The sequence below is a fragment of the Thunnus maccoyii genome, chromosome 6, assembly GCF_910596095.1.
Source record: "Thunnus maccoyii chromosome 6, fThuMac1.1, whole genome shotgun sequence".
In the NCBI taxonomy this organism is placed as follows: Eukaryota; Metazoa; Chordata; class Actinopteri; order Scombriformes; family Scombridae; genus Thunnus; species Thunnus maccoyii.
The window spans coordinates 22,465,358-22,491,344 of record NC_056538.1 but is presented as its reverse complement, the minus strand read 5'-3'; the positions used below and the strand labels follow the sequence as shown (position 1 = coordinate 22,491,344).

The 25,987-nt window shown below is 39.9% G+C and overlaps 1 protein-coding gene across 5 annotated transcripts in view; it reads right to left on the bottom strand.

Annotated features, from left to right (window-relative positions):
- Positions 1-25,987, bottom strand: part of igsf9ba (immunoglobulin superfamily, member 9Ba) — a 72,025-nt gene that overhangs the window by 11,686 nt on the left and 34,352 nt on the right. For 4 of the 5 annotated variants that reach the window (XM_042414901.1, XM_042414900.1, XM_042414902.1 and 1 more), the window contains exons 4-17: positions 20,924-21,075; positions 17,577-17,694; positions 12,846-12,987; positions 11,359-11,504; positions 10,485-10,627; positions 9,039-9,179; positions 8,806-8,925; positions 8,504-8,654; positions 6,147-6,270; positions 4,553-4,728; positions 1,333-1,559; positions 630-714; positions 360-521; positions 223-268 (exon numbers count right to left, since the gene is read on the bottom strand). In XM_042414901.1, coding sequence (XP_042270835.1) covers positions 223-268; positions 360-521; positions 630-714; positions 1,333-1,559; positions 4,553-4,728; positions 6,147-6,270; positions 8,504-8,654; positions 8,806-8,925; positions 9,039-9,179; positions 10,485-10,627; positions 11,359-11,504; positions 12,846-12,987; positions 17,577-17,694; positions 20,924-21,075 — 1,933 coding nt within the window. Of the gene's footprint in view, positions 1-222; positions 269-359; positions 522-629; positions 715-1,332; positions 1,560-4,552; positions 4,729-6,146; positions 6,271-8,503; positions 8,655-8,805; positions 8,926-9,038; positions 9,180-10,484; positions 10,628-11,358; positions 11,505-12,845; positions 12,988-17,576; positions 17,695-20,923; positions 21,076-24,254; positions 24,357-25,987 lie in introns of those variants that run through there. The other variant, XM_042414904.1, reaches the window with a different exon arrangement.

Below are 25,987 nucleotides of genomic sequence, written 5' to 3'. Positions count from 1 at the left end.
CCAAAAAACACAAGAGAATGACTGCTGTGTATAATAAGGCAGTATTTGACTAACAAGATCATGTATTTCCAGTTTTATTGCTATTTTTGTTCAAATTTACAGTATGCCTTATTACAGGATGCATGGGACGAAAAATTTTGTAAAAAAAACATGATGAGGTGCATAAGAAGATGCACAGTAGCAGCCACCTCTGGCAGGGCCTCTGGCATTGGCTTTACTTACGGTGACTCTATGCTTTTCCTGAAGTGTGTCACCGACAAGGGAGGATCTGAGAGGACAAAAACATTTAAATTTAGCGTTTCCTACAGAATGATTAATACATGTATGTATGTTAAGTGGTAACGGAGAGGAAGACCGACCTGGTTTACGCTTGAGTTTGCGACGGTGTTGTTTATTGACAAAGCAAGCTGCTAGAGTGCTGAACAGTACTGCCGCTGCCAGAAAACAGATAGTTGCCACGACACCCGCCACCACCGGCCGCGCTAGCCCCTCGTCAGTCACCTCCGCAGGGGGGAAGGGGTCTGATGGGTAAAACAGAGAAGTTACTAAGAGAAAAAAACCTAAAAATCTTTTCAAGCATTTCAGTTTTCGTGTGTTGTTTGTAATACTGCTTTGGTAAAGAAACTGACCTGTGCTAGACACTCCCACTACATTGCTGCTCTCGCTGATCAGGTCATCCATGACAGCCATCACTCGAAACTCATACCAGGACTCCTGTGAGAGAGACATTCCAAAAACAATCATTGTATTATCACATGACATTCTGTGACTTTATTTTGGAAAGTGGTCTGTAAATATAAATGATAATTTGACCAAATCATCTTTACTCAAAGTAGGTAGGTTAGGTAAGGTTAAATTATAATGATTCTTAACAGTTGCTCTATAAATTCCATTCTGTGTATTATTGTTTGCATGATAGGATGATCATTGTTTGCATATTTTTATTTAGTGATTAAGCTCAAGAAACCACTTTTTTGTCATTTTGAACCAACTGTATTCTATCGTTAAATGGTTATATAAAAGGAGAAAATGCAAAAAAGCTGAAAAGTGGAGATAAAATGGAATATCTCAAGTCTGTCCTTTTGAAATGTTTGCATATAATAAAGAACTGCATAGGAACAGAGTAGTCACTGTTTTGAGAATAATTTTATTTCCAGATATGCTTGGCACCATGAAATAGGGAGATTCGTAACAAAAAAGACTTCTGTTAATTAACTTTTCAGTCAATTACTCCCCCAAATTGAGCACTGTGCTATTTTTATATCCAATGAAGAAAAAGACAAAAAAATGAACACAGCTGTGTTTCTGTATTTAAATGTGTATGTTACTCACCTGAACAAGGTCTCTGGCTATGAGCTCAGTCTCGGTGGATGGGATCAGGTCATCCAGGACCTCCCATCTCTCCCCGAGACGGAACTCCATGATGTAACGGTCAATAGGTGAGGAGTGGTTGGCTGGAGGGAGCCATGTGAGGAGGACACCGTGCTGCGTGCGATTGGCTGTGAGGCACCGTGGTGGAGTAAGAAGCACCAGTGGTTCTGGGGTACCCAGGGGAGAGCCTGTGGAGCGGACCAAAAATATTGTACGGAAAAGTTGACGAAGAGGAAACTAATTCTGACATGGCACAGATAGAAACATTCTGAATGATCCTGTGCAGCAAAAAATACTCTGAAAACCAAAGTGTGGTTAAAACTTAACTAAATTCGAAGGTCTGATGGAAGGTCTATGGATTTTCCAAACAGAGCTGAGTGCAACAAAAATTATTCAATAGCTGTTTTGTTATATAAAAGTAGTGCATTGAGTTGCTCAGGATGAAACACATGGTAAGCCTTGAGAAGAAGGAGTGTTTCAGCTCCCTAAATATGCAACTTCACATGCACTCTACCTGACCTCAGACTGTATACTCTGAAAGGAGCCTGTCCTCCCAAGAAAAATGACACAATAGGTCATAATATCAGTTGCCAAAAACGACCTATAGTTACGTTTGAGTGACAGATGCCATCTAGCGGCCATAGTAATTATGATCTGGAGAAAGTGGCACAGTTCTCATTACGTCTATATGAGGTGACAAATTTCCATATTTGGAGGTGATGGGTTGGGTGGCTGGTTAGATCTTAACCTGCAAAAAGTGGACTTAGGGGACCTTGCTGCAGGAGACTGCCATTTGCTTCCTGCTTCAAACCACAAGTGTCACATTTCCAACTGCCAGTCAGGGAAGTCAGGAAGTAGTGGGTTTAACCCAGACCACATTTCAAGTGATCATTTTAACCCAAACCATGATCTTTCCCTAACCAAGTGGTTTTTATGCCTAAACCTAAGCAGACCTTAACCACAGCTTTGTCACACCATAAAACATCATTATTTTTTAACAGTGATTTGTAACAGTTGGAAAGCACAGACAAATGATGTTGTCCTGCTGATTACTGCTAATAGAGGCAGCATAGTAGAAAACGCTCCTATGGGTTGTTCTGGAGTGCATGGTCAAACGACCTATTTGGTTGTTTAATTTGGAGGACTTGTTGTCTCAGAGCTGTCTCTACAGTGCCTCCCTCTGCATTCCCACTGGCTAAACTGTGGTGACCTCAAACAGTTTTCCTAATTACCCACAAACAAAAGCACTTTGATATGAATAGGTACACCGCTTCTTCCTAGAATTACAGTACGGTAGATAGTTGAGCACACAGAAATACATTAGTCTGTTGAACAACTTTAAACAAAGAGAAAATGTAATGTGGTCCAAATCAAAAACTGAACCCAAAATTCATGAATGTTATGACACAGGAACACACACGCTATCAGTGGTCTGGTTACACAGCAGGAAATCACAATTAAATGACAACAATACAGTACATTTGGCTTGGGTTTCAAAGATGAAAGAAGAGGAAATATCAAAAGCAATGCATTAACAATACAAAGGATGGACCTAAAGCTGGGTCTCAAACATGTCTTAACACTTTGACAATCCTAACATAATCCGTTATTGTATAGACTTCAAAAAAATAATATTATATGAAGGTAATAAGATTATAAGCTATGGAATAATGCACTGTAAATGCTGTAAACATACAGTGGAAACCAGAAACCTGATTGTCCACCTTAGGACTGCTATCTAAGTGTGTGAACTAGGTCAGAACTATGCAAGCCTCATTTAGCCTTTGTTGAATAAAGAGAAGCTTTCCAACACATTGTTTGTTGGCAACATGCAGCAGAATAGGGAGTTTCACAGTATAAAACAAGGCCATTGTTAGGGGGAAGTAGATGTCATCAGGAATTTGAGATTGTTATTCCTTAAATCACCACTTCACACAGTCTTTCAAGCTAATAGACTTCTGCACAGCTTTGGATTTAATTTGTAAATTGGTCAATTAATGCAAACATTTCAATTTTTTTACACTTCTTTACATGGGTCTGTTTAAAGTATAGATGCTCTTCCTTTTCAAAGTGTGGCTCAATGCCCACATAAGAGGCTTTGGGGTGTGCCTTGATCTGTGCGTGCCTTTATTCAAAACCTTCACTGACACTTTTCTCCCTTCATGCCTTTTTTGCTGAGACATTGATTTTTAAGACCATATACCTTTAATTTAGTTTCTGTGAGAGCAGCTGCATACAAAGACTGAATTGGCAGCACACCCTTGAGGCATGAGTTGGACTGAAACACAGAAGAATCTACATCTTACATCAACATAAGACAACATGAGTTTCTTAAACACAACACTACAGTACACTCTCTAATAAATCATTCTCACAGCAGACATGTTGACTTGTCAAACACAGGTGCAACTAATAATAAAGCTGGTATTCCACTCAGGTGTGCTGATGCCAGGGCTTTGGCATTGTACACACTGTCTTATGGGCACACCTGAATGGAACAGTGCCATCATTAATGTCATTAGTTACACTTGTGCTTTTCCGACAATGACAAGTCAAAATGTCTGCAGTGAGAAAGGCTTATTGCATTGCACACTGCATTGAAACTTAATTACACTATGAAATATCAGCTAGTCCCATCCAGGTCCATGCTCTGTGTACACAGGAATTTGAACTCAGATTTAAATGGTTCCTATCATCCAAAACAACCTTCCTTTCTAATGATGCATGGAAATTTTAAGCACATATAGTACTGGATGACATATCTTGTTTGGTTAGTCATAACATCATTAGAATGATTTGATGTCTTTGGTGTTTAGTATTAGGGGAGTTCCTGCTTAACACAATGGAAGGAGAACATAAATGTGCTAAACACGAAGACAGAAAGACCTTTATGCACAGTTTTAATCACTTCAACTGTCTATCATGGAGTAAATAGATGCAGTGGTGTGTGCATGCGCAAGGTGATACTTGAAGGCTTGAAGTTGTTGTTTGATATGGATGATAAAGTGAAAAATAATGTTATATAAATTAATTTAAACATCACTAGAGGGCAGTATACTTCATACTGTCTCTAATGAGTATTCAAAAACATTAAAAATAGTGTCTCTGTGCGGTCAACTAGCAGTAAACATTGATGAAAAAAACCTTTCAGTGTGCTGCAGTGAATATGACCAGTACCCACCTGCAGTGTTGACTGTCACAACTTCGCTGAATGGGCCTGTGCCCAGTTTGTTTTGTGCCAACACACTGAACTGGTACTCTGTCCCAGGCTCCAGCCCTGGCACCACCAACCAGGTCTGAGCACCAGAAACTGGCATCGAATGCCAGTCATGAGGACCAAAGTCTATTCTCTTTGACCTAAGAACAGAAATTAGACAGAAAAAAAAGAAAAATATAAATGGTAAAAATAATTATAAGGGTAAATATAACGCTGTATATTGTAACTATGATTGGCCACAGGATGTTGTATTGTAGTTTGTGTACAGTAGATCTTAAAAAATATTTTATCCATATTTCAGGGTTTTTAACAAAAGAGAACAAATCCAAGGACAAGTTACAAACATCAAGGCTTTCATCATGACCATGATGCTATTCTAAGTCACATTCAACCTTGAGTAATTCAACAATGTCCTTGCTGTACATGGAAATTGTTTTTTAACATTATCAAGAAAGGTTAAAGATGGTGTTTCCTATATATCAAGTTAATGTGAATGATTTTTGCAAATAACACATGGAATAGCCTGCAAGAATATGTCTGCAACTAAATTAAAATATAACAGCATTTCCATGTGCACAAAACTGTAATAACCAGATCAGTCCATCAATGGAAATTTGGCCAAAGCTCCCAGTTGCAATGACACTGGTGAGCTTTACAGTGAAAAAGGAACATCTTGTTCTTTTTGGTGCCTCAAGAAACTGTAAAACCAATTTCTGAACTCAGAGGGTTTAATAAAGTTTGATTTTTCACTTCACAAACATTGAAGTGATATACTACACTAAATGATCCACCTGGGAAATGAGGTCACTGCAGCAACAGAATCTTAATCTTAAATTCACTTGATTTATATTTGCTTTTTTGTAAACTGTAGTTAAAAAATTACATTAACAGGAGTTATGACCTTCTGTAAGTTATCACTGAGGCCATATAAACAACAAATTAGTGTTATTTTGTTGTGTTTAAAACCTTCAATACTCCACTCCACACCACTAGGTTATAATGTGTTTGGCTCTACAATGTAAAATGTGTTAAGTATATAATTATCTCTTAGCAAGATAATTACAGGGCTTTGACTCACAAATTTGTAGTTTCGACATGTGTGAAATGTTATTCTACACAAATACCCCAGAGAACATGTGTAGTAGAAGTATATATTTCTTAACTTTGACAGTAAACAATTGTGTATATAATTGTGCAAGCACATAGTTTTTTTTAAATTTTTTGATGCATTTAAGCAGGAAATCTCTGTCCTGACTGTTAGCAGGTGCACATCATCATCACAGCACCTCATGTATGATGCTGAGTGGGATGCTACTGTACTGACTTTACACAACATGAATTATGCACATACACATCAACTAAATACCCTGAGAAATATGCTGTCAAAACAATTCTGCTGTGAGCTTCTGATTGAATTTCATATTTCATCATCATCAATGGAGAGTGCAGGAAAAAAAAAAACCCTGCTCCTATGTCAAACTAGGTTGATAACCTCTAGGTAGTGTTTCCACATCTGTAGACTGATATTATTGATTGGAAGGAAAATAAGAGCACTCACACTGGACCGTACCACACAGAGAACGTCTGTTCGAAGCCGCCATCATAACCTGGTTCCCAGGACACATTAGCAGAGGTTGTTGAGGGCAATACATGGATATTGCCAGGAGCGTGTGGGCTGGTGCCTGAGTGGTTTGTAGAGACAGACAGAGAATATATTTAAAACACGCACTTACCAATTTATTCATCAAATATATAACTACTTACAATTATCATGTAATGTCATCACTAGCAGCAAAGAAGCTCTAGATATCATTTTAAATTGCATAGTGAATTAACATTTTATGAAGTCAGACTCTGAATCATACTGATTGAGTTCACATCAAGTAAAACACAATAATAATCATATCATAGTGAGTCAAATGAGGAGCATTTTGTTGCTGCGTCATGTGTCCTGCTCGGTGGATAATGTGACGCTGGCTGAGGTGGTGACCAGTGTAAGGTCAAGTTCAAGAGCAGCAGTTCTGTCTGTGGCTCTGCACATCCCACCCACCTAACAGCTGTGCTGTGTGGCCTGAAGCCAGTTACTTCTCAGTGGGATAAAAGAGAGACCTGAGCGTGGTCTGAGGAGCACAGCTGTCTCCGATGCCCTGTGACACCTGTCAGCTGAGGGCTGGTCACACTGAGGTGCTGCCAGCTGTGCAACAGTGTAACTACACCGTAGGCACTGGGGCAATGGGCTACTGGGGCAGACTTACTCACATTTCAAAGACCAAGCGAATGATATGAAAGTACAGACTTAAAGGAGTAGTTCATTTTGTGAGCTGGGTATTTTGGGAAATACACTAATTCATTTTCTTGCCAAGAGTTAGATGAGAAGATTTATACCTCTTAGCCTTTGTACCGTTTAGCATAAAGACTGGAAGTGGGGGAAACAGCTAGCCTAGCTCTGTCCAAATGTAACAATATCAGCCTCTAATTAATAACAGATTATATCTAATTTGTTTAATCCGTACAAAAAGCAATGTGTAAAAAAATACTAGTTGTGATTTCATAGGGGTTCGGATGCTGGACCAGTTCTCGTGGGGAGTTGTGACTCGGATGCAGTGATCAGCACACCTAAAGCAAGCCAATTTGACATAATGGCCAAACCCAGGAATTACAACTTCTGGGTCTGACAGGGGCCCAAAAAGCATTTTTCCCGCATACAATCATGGGAAAAGGAGCGGCTGTAAAATGGTGGATACATTTTTTTGAGCGTCACAACTCCCGCAAAATGACCAGAATGACGAGAATTTGATCCATTCGGTCTGATCACGTTTCAAAAGTCTGAAAGAGCCGCACAATTGAATTGTTTTATCTCTATTCATGTTAGCCAGAGGGCTAAACTGGAAGTTAGCTGTCTCAGCCTGCGGAAGTCTCTAGTGAGCACGCTCTATGGACACATGCAGCCCATAAAACGTGCGCAGTATGTTTTCATCCGGGTAATTTTTTACAGCAGGAAGTGACTTTTTTGGCTTCAAGCGCCACTGAGCAACTTTCATAGGAATGAACAGGGCCCTGCCTCCAACACTGAATCCAGTTCTCTTCATACATCCGTCCCCATAAAGACCTACAGATACACATTTACAAGTCCTATAAAACACTGTTATAGTAAGAGCATATTTTTTGAGGAATACTCAAATAATGCAAAAACTACAAGTTAAAATGTGTCCTACTTTTGCAATTAACTGAAACAAATACTGTATATACAGTCACCTTTCTAGCCTATAGGCCTTGGAGTATTCCTTTAAAAGCCTGGACTAAAAATTACAATATACATTACATATTTCAAACTTCTGATAATAAAGCTCAAATATACTAAATGTTTGCACAGGAAAGAGCTCTACTGACTGGAAAACAAACCTGACAGCACAAGAAACAAGATGTTTGTGCCTCTCACTATTATGAGATTATTTCCACTATTATGAGATTATTTGGAACAACAACAATGCCCTGTCAGTGTATCTGGACCTAGGATTCGTTTTAACTGCATAACCCTGCTTCCCTGTATCAACACTTCAGTCAATTTAAGAGTAAAAATATGTCCTTGGTCCAATGACTCAACAGACAAAGGCCGTTGAGTCATTGTGTTTTAGCAGGAGGGTGGGCACCACACTGCAGTAACAGATTCAGGCTTTAAATTAACCGTACAAAGCTTTTACAGATAAGATTAAATGGAATTTTAATGACGCCCATGGCAAAATTGGGTAGAGGCAAGAAGTTTAAGAGACGAATATCACTTTTTCTTCATGCAAATCACTCAAACCACACAGCAAAGTGAGAACCCAGTGAACTCAGACTCATTATGAAAGGTCAATGGTTGAGGAAATTGAGAGAACTCTGGCGAGCTGAGAGCACTGTGCAGATTGTTTGTACCGATGACTAGGATACGCGTGCTGGCAGTGATGCTTGTGACCACATTGGTGGCTACACACTCCCATTCTCCATGGTCCTCCTTGCTGAGGGACAGAAACTGTAAGCTGCCGCTGGGAAGGATGTTGTGCTTACTCCTGCTTGGCTTCCCCACCTTCAATGGACATGAGAATTACAGTTACATGGTTAAATAGTGGTGGACAAACAAATATGCTGTTTCAGTAAATGGCAGGCAAAAGCAAAATCAAGCACAGAAGATGATTTACTTTCAGGAAAAAAGTATGGTGTGTGTTTGTCTACTACACCTTTCTCCAGGTGATGGTTGGTATATCAGGGTCTCCAGAAGCAGCACAGGGGATTACGAGTTCTCTCCCAGCCTCCTGACGGTACTCCCCCCCAGGCCTCACATTAAAGTAAGGGGGATCCTTCAGAAACACACAAATACCAGCACATCATGTAGACATTTGGATAGAACAGCATATGCTAAAGCATGCAGAAACTGAACAGCAGACGGTAGCAAACATGAGCAGTTATGTACCTTTAGCACCAAAGTGGCAGGGGGGGACATGCCCATGGTACCCAGGGCGTTGTAAGGCACACAGGTATAGGTGCCCAGAGAGTCTTCTGTGGCCTCCGCCACCCGGATACTTCCATCTGGCATCAGGCTCCAACCAGGGTACTACAAGACAAGAGGGCATCTGAAATGCTTGATTTCAGGGTTTCTCCTGAAATCTCAGGGTCCCATTTAAATGTTTTTGACCTGCATAACAGAAAAATCTGTTTAAATCAGATGACCAAGGAGAGCATTTTTATGCAGTGCAGGCCTTCCTAGATTATAGAGAAGATAAATAGAGCAATGGATAGAGAGCTCTGATCACAGAGATATGTAGGGGCACTTCCAAAAGTTTGAAAATGACCCTGCTTTAAACAGGATACAATAATGGAGAAGAAACTGTGACGTAATTATCGTGATGTAGCTGTGGTATTATTGCTGTAGGCTAATATATTTGCAAAGATCATATTACATCATATTACTTTTTGGTCATTGTGGTCATTAAAAAAAAAAAGATATAGAGTCAAAATGCACAAAGGAGTGTGCAACTGCCAGCTTAAAAATATGGCATCTTCCAACCTTCAAAGTAATCTGGCCATCCACAAATGTAATAAATCCCTAAAGACCCCTCCAGACATGGTTAAGAAATATAAAAATACTCTGCTTTGAATAATAATAAGCGTCTGATATGTTTTTTTCCACAAAAAGTTAAATTAACTCATTGAAAAATACAGAATCTATGAATATGCAAGTACTTTTTATTTCAAATGTTTAACTGCTGGACACAAGATGTCTCCTACTTAACTGAAGAGTCCCAAGATTTCAAGTTTCTACATCACACTGAAGTGATAAGGTGCATACTGGACCAAACTCTGCACGTACTGTACATCATTGTGCAGAGTGAAGGTCAAAAATCCACTTGAAGTAACAATTACAAAAACACATTTTTGAGCAGAGAGGGACTTTAAAAACCTGCACACTTCTAACAATCTAAAATTATCTAGTTATTTTAATTTGGGTGGAGCACACATGAGAGGGAAGTGGGTGTCATTGGGTTAAACTAGTCAAGATTTTAGCTACACTCATCACTTGAGGCAGTGAATTTCTGTAAAATCTGCTGATTGCGTATCAAGTGAGAAATCTCAGTCTAGCAAATTAAATCATAGCATCTTCACTTCTTATCTTAAAATTAAGAATGAATGTATCGTATATCTGATCAAATGTACTGTTAGACCTCTATGAACTGATAGTATCTCAACATAATCATACCTCTTGTCCTTAATTTTACACTAAGACATTCGAAACTAAAAAAGCAAATTGTGTGATTTAAGAACTAGAACTATCTCTGCTCAGGTAAACGTGACAGACGTAAGTTAAAGTAATGTAAGGTAAATGAAAGCGGAGACAAACGCAGCGCTGCGGCAGACCGACCTTCTCAACTCTGAGAGGGTAGCCATCTTTCTCCCACTTCACTGATGTCACAGGTGGGTTGGCGTCTACCGGGCAGCGGATGATGCCTGGCAGTTTCCGTGGGACGTAGATGACCGGGGGCATGTTGATCACTCGGGCAGGGTCTGAACATAAAATTAAGATCAGTGTTGGGGATGCTGGATACATAATCAATAACATTTGTGCTTCTATATTTAGTGTAACCCAATTTGTAAAGAAATTTCACAGCAGAAAATGCTCATGTGCTATAATGTTGTAATCGGCATCCAGGATATTTGAAGCCAGAGATGAAATCAGTGCCTGTGGCTGCAGTGCTGCGAATCCCCAAGCTCTCCCACATACTGTAGCACAGTAATCAATGACCGATGGCAACTTGGGAGCAAATTAACTCAACACACAAGGGCTGACGATGAAATGTCAGATGGCCATGAGTGGTGTTCCTCTCTCATCAGTCTCATGTGACGAAGAGGAAGGTCACCATTTCATTTAGGGGACCAGATTCTAAAGGAACAAGGAAAAATGGAGTCTGAGGACGAGCCCGTCCTCATCTTTGAGCACAGTAATGAGGCTGGAGATGATCATTTTATCATTAACATCCACTGAGAATATGAAAATGGTGAAAGCGGCTGAGTCAAAACGACGAGGGGGCTAACTCTGCTCCCTGTCTGTAACGTCTGACCTTGAAATTCAAGAAGGTTACTTTGCGTTACAGTGGTAGAGCAGCACTGCCAGATAATACAGCAGCCTCCGACACAAGCAGCCTCCATACTGCTGCTGCTGTTCCCTCCTCACACACAGCTCGCTGTACCGTCTCCCCGCCCCTCCCCCTACACTTTGTTGCCACGGTAACACTCACACTGAACAGTCAGGTAGGCTGATGCTGAGGGCGAGATACCGAGGCTGTTGCTCGGACTGCAGGTGTATTTCCCAGCATCCTCTGGCTTGACCCGGAAGATGATAAGGGTGCCGTCGATGAGAATGCGCACACGGAGCTTCAGATCACTGCAAGAAGACACAGATGTTTTGTCACACCATGTTACTCAAACACACCATCAGAGCCAGGCACTCATCTATTTTTTTTTTTTTTTTTTTGGCTAAATTACATCAAGGTGCCATAAGAGAGCAGCAGAGAGTCAAACAGCAACAAGCTCTGAGAGGGATCCAAAGAACACAGAGTACAGAGCAAGAGATTCAAATAAATCTGCTAAATGCCATAATCGCCAACTGGTACAGCTTTCATGTTTTTCCCCCCTGACACCATTTAAAATTAAACATGCTAATGATGAAGCACAAATTCAGTTGTTTCTTTTTTTTTTAATGGAGCTGCTCTTTTTGCCCACACAGTAAAGTAATTCAATATTTTATCATGCAGCAGAATTGAAGCTCAAACAGAATATGTGTCTTTAAATAAAATGTTACCCCTTTGTAACAGGTTAAGTTATGAATGGTTCATAAATAAATTACTAAAGGTTTATAGATTATTAATAGGTGTTTAATTAGAACAACTTTTGGGTTGCTGTTTTATTATGCCATATCTACTTTGAATACTTGTATTCCTTGGATAGTGATGTTTTTAGATGAACTGTTGCTAAAGCCCTTGGTTAAAACATATAAATTCTTATAAAGGGTGACTTTTTATAAAGTGGAACCAAAAAAAAAACATGCGCAATTCTCTTAAGTATATCTTCTATCCTGCCAAAAAAAAAAAAAAAAAAAAATCAGGATTGACGCCATAAAAGCTGTTTAAAATTACATCGGACACTTCAGTGCACTCCCTCTGTGAAAGTCCCTCAGACGCTTGTTTTCCCTGCCAGTCAAAATCCCATTCACTTATTCTCTCTTCCCACTTGTTCTGTCTGTCACTCGCTCTCTGTAAAACCCTCTCCGACTCTTAAGACCTGCTCTGGGGAGCCCGCAGAGGTCCTGGCTATGCTTCAGATCATCACCGCATGAGAGGCATATGATGACACAAGGCCTGAGTCATGTGGTATTGTCATCAGAGTGCACTAACTCGCCTGGCACGCTCCAGACAGACCCCCGCCAGGCCCACTCTTACTGCCTCTAGGGCCGCAGCAGGACAGGGCACTGCCACACACACACACAGGCACACACACCAAATACCCGGTTACAGTCACTCAAAATACAGCACAGCAAAGGGTTCAGAGACCCACAATGTCACTCTGATCACAAAGGCTTTCGGATAAAAGCCTCATGCAGCCTGTGTGTTGGTGATTTAAATGACTGAGCCTCTAAGCAAGGGGCCCTTAAGTCGTAACCTCAACCAAGTGCTTAACGCAGATGTTTGCAACTACAGTACAGAAGTAAACTTGATCATAACTTTACTTCTTGAAGTAGACGTTATCCTCTTCCCAAAACCAGGTGTAGGTCAGGTTGCCAGGATACGCCTCCGCTTGGCAGGTGAAGAGTGCATTCTGGGATATGTTTACAGTCACATTTTCTGGTGGTGAGACAATGTATGGAGGCCCTGAGAGAAACAGAAACATTTTAGTATGTTGTGCAACCAAATAACAGCCACTTTTGGTTCCATTGTGGCGGTTGAAAGAAGCTATAAACACAACACTTACATTTTATCACCTTTAAGTTTTTAAGGTTTGAGCCGGGCTGTTTTCGGTCTCAACTAACTCCTGAGGGAAATATTTGACTGTTTAGCTGCTAAATGCTATAGTACATTCACTGCCTAATTGCTAACTTTGTTTATTTACCATTTGGCACTGGACTGGTATGATGCTGAGATTGACGCTGATGAGAGCAGTGAGAGTGAACTCAAACAGTAAAGTTGCGGGCCAGAAAACGAAAATAAGGAGCTGAAAGACCCTAAAATACCCTGAACTGCAGAGTGGGGTGACAATTCTCTGTGGGTTTGTCACTATGAGCAAGCACTTTTTTTTACACATACTAATCTGATCCATTGTTAATATAAAATGATCAATCATAGCCGCTCTAATGGTCCCAACTAGTAAAAAGCACCAGGAAATGTTTCTTTTTTGCATTTCTTAGTTCCTTTGGGCACTAACAACTTTTTCTACTGACTACACAGTTTTTTAATGATGAGCCACAACCAAAACTGCAAAGATGTCCGTTTACAATCTGTAAATCACCTCATTTGTCTCCATTTAAGTAAAATAAAAAACATTTTTTAGTCACAGACAGTAATGTCTAAAACCCAACAAATAAAACTTTTTACATATCACATAAAACATGCAGTTCAGTCTTTGTAGAATTAAATTAGACCTTCTCGTCTATGTTTTGGTGCAACAGCACAACAGATTTGGGTGATAGATTCTCCTTCTGTTGTTTTACTTTTCCACAAAGCATTGCTGACTTGTATTCAAACACAAATGAGTATTTCCTCTACACTTCAATATGCACACACTCTTTGTTTGCACCGCCTCAAGCAATCAGAGTGAAGTGGTCGATAACCACAGCTGTGAAACTGTGCTTAAATTACTAATACTAGATGTATCAGACTAATACTACGGATGCAATTTTAATGTAATCATCTGAAAATGTCCAACAAATGATACTGAGATAATGATTTCAACCAATAACTTTGTATTCTATGGCAATATTCAGCTAATTTCTCAACAAGATAACAGAAGTTATAATATGTTCTACCAAATGGTAGAGAAGGTCATTAAAGCTATAAAAAGTATTATGAAATGATTTTGCACCACATGCAGGCCTACTCTGCTTCCACTTTGGGATTGTGGCCTTTTTTCAGGAACAGATCAGAGTGAGACAGAGCACACACTATGTATTATTTACAATATATCACCGCACTCTGATGTAAAATACAGCGAGCAGCCAGCTACTGTAACCTTAACAGTAGTCAGTGTTGAAGCTTATGCGTGCTTCACATTGTAACCTTCCCATCCCCCGAGGTACTCTAGGTTTCTCTTAACTCTCAATAAAACAGCAGAAGCCATGAAAGGTAAGCTGTCTTTTATGAGTGGGCCCAGATACAAGCTTGCTAGTTATTTTCCTCTCAGTGTGCACAGCTTAATACATCAGGTGGGACTACTGACCGCAGTGTGTCTCACATAACAATTAAAAACAGATCACCGGAGTGAGAATCATGACTCCTCAGATATCTGCTTATTATTGCTCTGGGTGTAAGTCCTAATCATATTTCACACTGCTTTTCATGCTAATTTTCAACCGCACTCAACACCAGGAAAAACGTTTTATTTTTGTTTTCATATTCATATTATACCTCCCTCTATATTTCTATAGTATTACTCAAATGTTTTAAACATCGAAAAGGTTTTATAAAGTTAAATGTGACGTTGTTTGCGTGTATGTGCAGTCAGCGCTGTAACATATTTGTCATCGGACTTCTGCTTCTATCACATGTCCTGCTCACATTATTCAGATTTAATATGCCAATATCATTAAACTCTGTGGTAATTTGAGGTAGCAGCTTGAGATGATGTTGTACTGGATTACATTATATTATTAGGGGTTCCTTTAATTGGTCAAAAATGACCATAGCACTAAAATAACACCTGTGACACAGTCTAGAGTGGGTGATATGGATAAAATGCTCTATCGTGTTATATGTAATTCAATATTGCGCAATTGATATATATCATGATATGGTACATTTTCTGGAAAATAACTTGAGAAATGTTTATGGATAAAATAAAAAGACAGAAATATATATTTTTGGCTAAACCATCTAATTGAATAACTGACAATTTATTGATTATGTGATGGAGAAACTATAGTAGTGTGCAAAAGTAAAAAAAATAAATAAAAAAAAACTGATGTAAAGGGAGGATGCTGTCAAAAAGAATGCCATGAATAGCTTTTCTTAATCAATTAGCTTCATATAAAGTGCAGTAAACAGAAAAAACTTAAATCAATATTTGGTGTGACCACGCTAGAGCTGACACAGTTACTGCATTACCATGGTAACGCAACCACGTCACGCCTACTGCAGAGTCGAGCTGATCACCGCTTGGTAAGGGAGTGTGTGAGTATGTAACTATATGATGTGAGTTGTATTCAAAAGGCATTTTTCCAAAAACAGGTGTTGGAAAGGGAGGGTCGTCTTATAATCAGGGTTGCCTTATATTAGAGCCAATACAGTATTTAGGAACCAATTATTTTATAAGATTTAATTTTTTTTTGTTGTTTTTTACCGCAACGGTTTGAATGGCTTTGCCAATTTGTATGGTAAGGAAAAAAGTCAACACGCAGCAGCTCTAGACCACACTTTGCCATCAAAACAGCACCAGTTCTCCTCGGTACACCTGCACACAGCTTTTCAAGGTTCTTGGCAGGCCGGTTGTTCCAAGCATTTTAAAGAACTTATTTAGAGATTAATACATTTTAGACTGTCTCAGTTGCTTCTGTCTCTTCGTGTAAATCCAGACCAACTCGATGATGTTGAGATCACTGAGGATAGTCCTTTATGACTCTGGCTGCATGTTTGGGGTCATTGTCAGGCTGCAGTATGAATTTGGGACCCATCAGAGGCCTCCCTGATGGTGTTGTGTGATGGATAAGAATCTTAACACCTAAAGTGCCTAAAACTTTTGCACATTTCTGTATGTGATGATGACACTGTTTCTAAACGACCTCAAACATATCTTACCGACATATCTGTGATCAGCTTAAATCAGCTGATAACATCAGATATATCCACCATGCCAACAGTGGTACAATACACCCAGAAATATTAAAGTCATAGCTAGAATGGTTAACTGTACAACAAAATCTCTGATAGACAAATTTATTCCATCTCACAGTATATATGATAATACTAGTCTCAAAAATTTAAAAAGGTAGTTTTTATTACAGTCTTCTTTACATTGTGAGATGTTCCTCTGTGCAGTAGCTGAATATACAGGTAGTATCATCCTGCTGTGATGTAATGCAACCACTGCTGCAGTGTGTTGTGGTTGAAAGAACACGTATCGTAGTATTACTGAGCCCACTGGAGGCCTGAAGCCTTAATGCAGTTGCAACACATGCACCACCGGTTATTCTATTCTTCAGGTTTCATCACAATGATTATTTAATGTGTGTTTGCAGTGTGTGTGTGCGTGCGTGCATGCTTGTGTGCAGGTGTGCGTGTGTGTGCACATATATTTACTATACTGCACCTGCACAAGTCAGGCGTTAAAATAGACTTTACGCTAACTCTCCCATAAAAGCAAGATGCTCACTTGCTGGTTAAATACACACTGTTGACTCCCACCAGCCTTGCAGTGTCAAGAGACTGAAAGCACTGGAGGCTGGTATCACAACCACCTATCTGATCTGTGTCTAGCAGAGAGCCTAGTTAATGGAGCGGAGACAGACAGTGACGTTCTCGCAGACAGATCCTGTTGTACACACATGGCTGTGCACAAAAGACAGGCACACATGCACATAGAGGCACCAGACTAAGCTACTGACTGACTGATACAGACCCATAAGGTGTGTTACAGTATGTACATTAGTACACCAGAGAGCCAGAGAAATGTCTTCAAGTATAAATAGTGAAACTTAAAGGGGACATTATGCTTTTTGGGTCCAAAACTTGAGGTTAACATATACAGAAATGCTCCCTGAATGTCAACTCGTCACACATGCCCATAAACAGCAGTCCGTCCCGTAGCCTTTGATGCTAAGGCTGTTGCTAAGGTTTTTTTTCATATGTTGTTTGCGTAGTCCACTATCATATTTCGGATTGGATGTCAGCTCAAACATGTACCGATGTATTTGAGAAGTTGACATTTCAAGTAAAGAACAAGAAAAATTTGTGAAATCCTAGTACTCTAGTTTGTGGCATGATTTGTTGATGTAGCCGTAGACGTAGTTTTTTGAAATGTAACTCATGCAAAGATATTCCTGTACAGCCCCAGATTAAGAATACAGACCTGGAAATGTGCATAATATGTCCCTTATAACTACTTTAGTGATGCAAATGCAATATTAGGCCACATCTACATGGTATGAAACATGTTTTCATTTCAAAATCTGTGATCTGTGCAAATACATCTATCAAAAACAGTTGTTTTGTAGTGGCTATGCTACAGAGTGCCTAATTCATGTTTACTGTACCTTGAACCAACAGACGGGTAGTGTGGAGCACTTCTCCCTGGTCACTGTAGGCTCTGCATGTGTAGGCCCCTCTGTCATCTCGAGTGATGCCAAGGATGGTTAGACTGCCATCATGTACCTGTGGTTACATGTGCAGGAGAAAGAGAGATACAACACAGTCAGATGATCTGAAAGATTATACAGTACCAGCCAAAGGTTTGGACACACCAATAAGAAAGTGTGTCCAAACATTTGAATGGTAATGTATATAACGCCCCCGCTCTTGAAGTAAGTTTGTAAGTTTGAGAGTCTACTCTAAAGAAAACAAATCAAACACTTAAAAGTCATGAATGTGTCATGCTTTAATTAACTCCAGGTCTGATTCCTGCATGTGGTAACCTTGGAAACGTCTAACTCTATGTTGTTGCGTGTCCCTGTGCGCAGGCACTGATGAGAACCAATAAGTGGTGAAGAAACACATTAACCAGACCTAATAGAAATACCCTCATAAATTATGCAACACATTGCGAGGCTCTGTCCATTCAAGTCACACACAGCTGTAGTCTGTCTATTCATGCAGCTGAGGGGGGGGCATCTGCTACGCCTGCAGAATTATTCCAATTCATCCTTCTTTCAAATGTTTTATCCGAGAGATGCTACGAGTAGATTGACTCAGAGTAGCATTTATCTTCTGTCAGCCTGTTGGCAAACTGTATCGCCATCGCTCAGATTTGTCTATCAAGGTTAACACTTTGTGCATCACTGCTGCAACATACAACGTGTGTGTCATGCTGAGTGTAAACTAAACACCCAAGTGTTGTGAGGCATCGATGTGAGGCTTGGGAAGCCATTCGCATTGATTTTCAAAAAGTTGGAAGAGATTAAAATTGATTAAAATTGTCCTTATTATATTTACACACTTGAACTGATGACTGTCTGGCTGATATGGCATATTTTCAGCCTCCCTCATGACCCAGTACCTTTTTACTGATCTGCTGTCCTTTGAGGCTCATTTTTGCCTTGAAAATAAACAGCAGACTTGATCAGCTTTGTTACAATCCACAATCTGTAGAGCTGTTGCACTTAAGTTCACTACATTGTAGGATTTTACATTGCACTAAATCTCTGCTGAAAGTATCAGAATCAAATCTGTTGGATCAAATCATTACGCTCCTACAGACAGCACATGTAGTGGTGATTGTAGCAGACTTCCAAGACAGTAACCTTAACGGGATCTGATAATATGTAATGGTCATCAGTCCATTCCAATACATCCTGAGCCATAGCTGTACTCAATCCAAGCTGAGGGAGACAAGATTAAAGAAAAGGAGGAGGAGGAGGGAGGGAGGAAGATGTCAGCAGTAGATGGGGGGGAAGGGTAAGAGGAAAGAAGAGGCAGTAGATGAGGTGAAGGCAGGATCTCAAACTCTGACACATCCAGAGAGACCAATATTTGGATCTGAAGCAGAAGACGGTTGCTGAGAGTTGATGTTGTTTTCCTGCTTGCTTTTTTTGTTTGTGGTTTGAGCGCTTTTTGTAGAAGACCCTCATAATCCCACCTAGGGTTTCTATCCTCTCCTGTACGACTCTTTTGTTTGGCATCTCGGTTCTTTTTTTTCATGTGCAAATAAAGTAATAAAGTAAAGTAAAGAGAGGATGATGAGGATTCCTCCTCCTCTCTAACCCTGTCTGTCACATTCCTGCCTTTCTCCATGACATCTCCATGGAACTGAGCATGTGGGTGAGCAAATATACCCTCCTGCTCGCTCCAACACACACACACACACACACACACACACACACAAATACTTTCTTCTCACCACAAGAAGGTGCTTTCCCAAGTTCAAGGGTTTTTGCTTCAACATATACGCTCAGAAAAGGCAAATGGATGAGGAAAGCTGATAAACGCTGCTCTCAGTAGTGATTTTCATTTTTAGTGTAACATTCATATTAGGGCTTATGTAATATTGATGTAGAAGAAGGAGATTAATAATGCATCAGAATGTTGTCAAATCATTTACTGAGGGGACGGTGTTAAAAAGAGGCGACTGGAGGGAGAAATGGCGGAGCGAAAAAAGGGGAAAATGAAGGAGAACACACTACTGGATACCCCCCCGTCACCTCCTGTGCACTATATCACGCAGGCAGCTCGAAAGGGTTGATAGCGCCTGCAGCAGACAGCAATATCAGTGACATATGAGAACGTGAAGGCATGCAGAAAAGGAAGGAGGCATCTACCTTTCAAAAAGTTCCAAAAACAACAAAAGGAGGTATAAAAAATGCCATTAAATGTTGCTTGTTAGATTTAATCACCAACCTGTTGTTGTGTTCAAAGCATTCCAGGAGTTCTTTTTGTGATGATTTTTTTTTTAGTGAACCTACTTAACCTGCCTCGTCTACGTCTAATTCCTACTTTAACGAGAATGACTCCTTACAATCCCCAAGAGGACCGGACGTGTAGGTGGAAAAGAGCACTTGCGATAGTATAGTGAGAGCGAATGAGCGAGACTTTTTCCACTTGATGAAAAAGCGACATTTGTACCTTTTACTCAAGATGCAAACATCCTGTGGCTGCAGTGCATTATGGTCCGTTTAAAGCATTTGGTGTGTCTGATACATCTATAACGGAGCGGTGTGTTAAACGTCTTTGATTCTGTGCGACTGACACCGCAAACCTGCTGTTTATTGTTGATGGCTTATGTAACTGAAACATTTTCATATCAAACCACACTGAGGCTGTTCCAAAAATATCTTGTCATGACATCATACCGTCTGCATTTGGGAGTTTATCCACGGGAATAAAAATCATGTATCACCAGACTACAAAGGGGGCTCAGAAATGCACAGTGTGCTGCCGGTAGCAGTTTTTTTAACATCGTTAAAGTGATTCAGGGTGTATTTTTATTTTTACTGAAGACATTACAGAGTAGCAGGAAGAGCCTGACTGACAGTCATGCTGGGCCGATCACAGATTGTGGTCTAGTTAATCAATCAAATGTTTGCAGCTTTGAAATTCAGTTTCAGTATTTGTGATACAATATGTTTAAAATGTAAAAAACAAAAGATTCCTATTATTTTTATCATATTCTTACATGAATACTAACTCACTGCTGGATGTTTTATTGTTTTTTTGGCCTGCGACATAATTTCAAAGACTAAAGCCTCAACTGAAGCTTTATTACAACAAAATATGATTTTCCTTGCAGCACAACAACAGAATAAACTGATTTTAGCCTGAGTGAGATAGACTCCATAAACATACTTTCAGTACAGATGGACTCAGTGGATGACACCATCTGTGCAAAAGCCCTGCTTCTATATTTGTACACAATCATAAATCTGAGTTATTGCCATTATCTTGTTCTTACCGAATATTTTGCGTTGGTTGCAAGCTCCTCCCCCTCCCTCAGCCAGCTGATCATTGGTTTAGGATTTCCCTGGGCAGAGCAGCTAAGCAGAGTGCTGCCCCCTTCCTTCGCCTCCACATATTGTGGTGGCGTTGATGTGAATGTAGGTGGGGCTGTGGAGAGAGTGAAAACAGAAATCGTTACACTGCATTAAAACGTCCTGTCTGGTGTCGTCTTCAATGTGGGGTTTTTACATTCTTTCCTGAATATAGGTGATGTTTCTGCCTTCCCACGGATGATTTTTAGAATCCATTTGCCTTTGTCGTTCTTTTCTTTCTGTTGCTGTAATGAGTTAAATGACTGAAGCAGAAATTACATATGATTTAAAACAGTATGAAATTGATTTTTTTTTTTTTTTTTGGCTGTTTGGGGGCAGCGCCACAAGCTGTAAAAACAACATTAACACATCATCACCTATTAAATTGATATGGCACATGTTAGCGTGTTACCAAACTGTTGTTTATTTACACATCTAGCATCCATTTGGAGTCGTGTTTCTGGCCATCTGTCCAATATCCAACTTCTGAATAGAATATCTGGCTCTTTGCTCCTAAAAGCTACTCTGTGTTCACCAGCTACTGCATCTGCTAACTTTGTCTGTTGGTTGGTGCTGGGCAAGTAGTGTACTCTGGGTTTATCAGTGCTTTATTGTTGGAAACAGCTGCCATGGGTGCAATGACAGTGTAATACCCAGTGGTGGTAGAAGTACTCAGATCCTTTACTTACGTAAAAGTATCAATACAAGAATGTAAAAATACGTCATTACAAGTGAAAATCCTGCATTCATAATCCCACTGCAGTAAAAGTATAGAAGTATAACCAGCTAAATATGCTTACAAATACCAAAGTAAAAGTATTTGTTTTGCAGAAAATTGGGTTGTGACTGATATATTTAATACATTTAACAGTTAATGTGTAAGCAGCATTTTGTTATTGTAGCTGGTTGAGGTGGAGCTAGTTTGAACTGCTTTATAAGGGTCACATGATAAATCTGAGGGGTCTTGAGATGAGAGATTGGGTAGGAAAGTACATAAATTTGGATTAATTTTTCAAAATGTTTCTTTAATTTTTATGTTTTTGAGAAATAATGGAGGATTTTATCTCTTTGGGCTTCAAACAGTTATTTATTTGAACCATGTAAGGGAATATTTAGAGGGGAAATGCATCTTTGGTGGAACTGCTAACAACTCTGACATCTGAAACATGACAAGGAGATATAACTATATATAGGTTTACTTTAAAAATGTATTCCAATACAATTACTAGTTACCTGTTAAAAACTGTAGCCAGTAACCTAATCCAAGAATCACATTATTAAAGTAACATAACTTGATTACTTTCTGTTACTTTTAGATTACCTCAATACCAAATATGCAAATAAAGACAAGAGAAAAGAAATATCAGTAAGATGACTTTTACTTAAGTGTATTCTGTAAGACAACAGACCAATGTAACCTAAGAAAAGAAAATGGGGAAACCAAGATTTTTAGAATCAAAAATGTGCTCAGTGTATTTTATAAAAAAATTTCATTAAGCAAATTCAGGCAGTAGCCTGTCGTCCTACAACGAAGGTGCACAACACAGCTGTGGTTGCTGCTAGTCATGTATCTATTGTTGTTGTTGTCGCTGTTGCTGTTCTGTTTCTCTGGGATGGCAGTGGCAGACATATGTGCAGTGGCATCATGGGCTTCGCTGTGTCCTTTTATTCGGTTCTATTTGCATGATATGTCTCAGTTTTCTCTACTTCATTCAGTATTGAACACGCTCGGCGACCAGTGACACACTGTCAGCTGTGGACACGTTACCCACACAGTCATCGTGAAGAGAGCCGTTATGTGCGCTACAAGCTGTCATATACTCAAGCTCTCTTTTAACTTATTTGTACGAGTCTTTGGGACTGCCACAGTACGTAACAACCGTCCCTGCCTGCTCTCCCAACATAGGTTCCCTGCGTGTGAAATGTGTGTACATGCGCCCACTGTGCGCACCTGCGCGTGCCATGTGTTATCATCCTCTATTCACAACATCGTGGATCAGTGAGTTATTTTACCCTCTGGTTTCTGCACAGCTTACATTTGGGACTTTTACAGTACATGGTAGTATATCGTTCTTTATTTTAAAATGTATTTTAAAATTGTAATCCTGCTAATAAACCCTGATTTTCACTAAATGTATCAGCAATCTGATGACATCTTATTGTCTGTAACTTTAACAGAACACAGTTACCTTTTTTTGTATCCTAATTATGTAACACCGTTCCATGTATTCCGTTACTCCCCAAGCCTGCTAAGGGGCCACAAGTCAAGAAGTTTGGGAACTAATCTTTAACATTGCAGTGTAATTTATGAGCTAATCATTAAGTTATTTTATGTAAAGTAAATGTAGTGGAGTAAAAAGTACAATATTTCCCTCTGACACATAGTGGAGTAGAAGTATCAACTAGCATATGAAAAGTACAAGTACCTTAAACTTGTACTTAAGTGCAGTAAATGTACTTAATTACATTCCACCACTGGTAACACCACACTAGTTGGCTATTCTGACCTATCCCTGGTACTGAATGAGAGGATAAATTGCTCAGATTGGGGATGTGGCTGCCACAGTTTTCTGGACCAGCTGGACATCAGAAAGAGGTTTCTCCTCTGCAGGCCGCCATTTACCCTAAAGAAGCCACTTGGCGACATCACCGTTTTTCCACCTGATGTTTCTGAGCTTCACGAACAGCCACAAGGGAGCTCTTTACCACCTACTGTACCGCAGGCCAATAAACTGTAGTCTTCCTCAGCCAGCTGCTTTCAGTGTTTCAACATAATATTTTGATTATAAATGGTGGCACTGTGTTTAAAGAGAGGACGGCGCTGCCATACAAGTGGGTCACTGCTTGCCGCTGGGAGTGTTGCCATGCTTCAGACTGCACACAAGCACCTGGCATGGAGTAAACAAATCGCCCAATTAGCACATTGAGACATCTGCCTGTCCATACTGCCCCCTTACTTCCTAACAGTCATACGTTACATATGATAGATGAATGGAGAGCCTAATGAAATGCATGACCGGTTTAAGTAACTTTTGCTGCTGTTGAACCACGTGTAGTTGATGGGTTAACGGCTACATTAAACGCATCATGACGCATCATTTTTCACTGTAGTTATTAGGAGGCAACCTTGTGCAGTTGCTTTGCAATGAGCTTTTATCTCAAGATATACTTTATTGATTCTTATTGGGAAACTTGGCCCATCCTAATTGTTTAACCACTGAGCCGGTGCTGCTCATACCCACATCCTCCTCTTACATATTAATTTTCATCCTTATTTAGATTCTTCTCAAGGGAATGAGCATCAGTTGACAGGAAGTAGGTGGCACACATGGCAGCGACAACAGCAGGTACATCGGACAACCTGGGAGTTCTTTTCACACCGTCAGGTACAGCTCATCACAGAGGAAGTGTCACCATGGCTGGGAAGCATGGGAGTTGCTCTACAAAAAAAGTAAGCGGAGCATAAAACTCTTGCCCTACTTATTGCAGCTTTTCATCAATTATATACATTAAAGATGCTTAAATATCCCGCACTCCCCACTGTTCTTCTCTGCATACCACACACCACATCCAGCAGATGGCCTGGATGTTTAGACGCAGGGTTCGGGGGCTGTTCTTTGAAGGCTTACATGTTATTTGATCACTTACTCAAGAGTGTGTCTGTATCATTTTATTTGCTTGCTTGGTCTTTCTTTTCTTGTCTCTGCTCCTGAGAGAATGCAGCTACATGGAGTACACATTTTTCATTGATTTCACATCATGAGCCTCAAACGTTTCAGTGTAAATTGTTACAGAGAGAAGAAAGAGACACTCAAGGAGACTTTACTCCCTCCTCTTACTGTACATCAACTTACTCAAGGTGTTTCAACCTACACAGAATTGGAATTAAGAGAATAAAGTGGTCATACATTCTTGCAGTGACCTGGCCGAGAGACTACATGTTGGATCCCACCTAATCATAGCTTGCTGTGAATGAGAGAGCAAGAGAGTGATTTCAGACACAGCTATGGAAGTGTAGAGGGTGATGTTGCACTCACAGATGTGGTTAAAAAGTGACTTAACACCCTCTGAAAATCTTGTTTTTTCTGACCTCCACTGGGTTAACTTCTGTCCTTGCTGCAGTGGTGTAGCAGTTTACTGCAGGGTGTGTCAGTGCACTGTGACATCACTCCTGGGTGTGGTGAGAGGTGAAACAGACTTCAGAGAAGCACTGACTTTCAGCCTGGAGTTAAGTTACTCTTTAATTTGGTATAATTCTCCTCACTCGAAGGTGACAGACAAATGGCTACAGGTTCACTGAAATGAAGTAAAACACAGTATCTTTTTCCTCGCCCGTATTTATAGGTTAGTGCACGAAAGAACGCTCTGTTCTCCTTTGGATTCACATTATGCACTGTTGTCAAAGCCACCAGAAAAGGCGAGAGAATGCAAAAAATAGATTTTTTTTGCTGAGAAGTCATGAGGTGCCTGGGCTGATATTGTGTAGTGTGACCCCAGTATTAAACTTATTTTTTATTTTTATTATTATTATTTTAAAATAATGGCTTGAGATTTACTGTAAGAGTTTTGCCCATTTGTTCAAGTAGACCATATCTGGGTTCCTAATGGGCAGATTTTTTATCCATGTGAGCAATTTTAGGGGAAAAAATGTTTAAAAAAAATAAAAAAATGGATTAAATTAGTATTTTGGGGTCCCATATCGACCAGAGGATGATTGTTCACATTGGCTCAACTTCTTGCAATACTGAGACCATTAGTGACTGACAATGGCAGATACACATATACTGTATGTAGCTGATGGACAAATGAGCTGACATTTGGGTCCCAATTGGGTCGACCAAATGGGGCCAAAATGCCAGCAAATCCCTAACCTGTCGACACAGTAGCACTTTCTATTTTTTATGTTTCAGTGTAGATGCTTAACTTAAAATGATATGAAAATGTTGGCACGCTGGCGTATTTTTCCAACCTCTGAAAACCTTACTGAT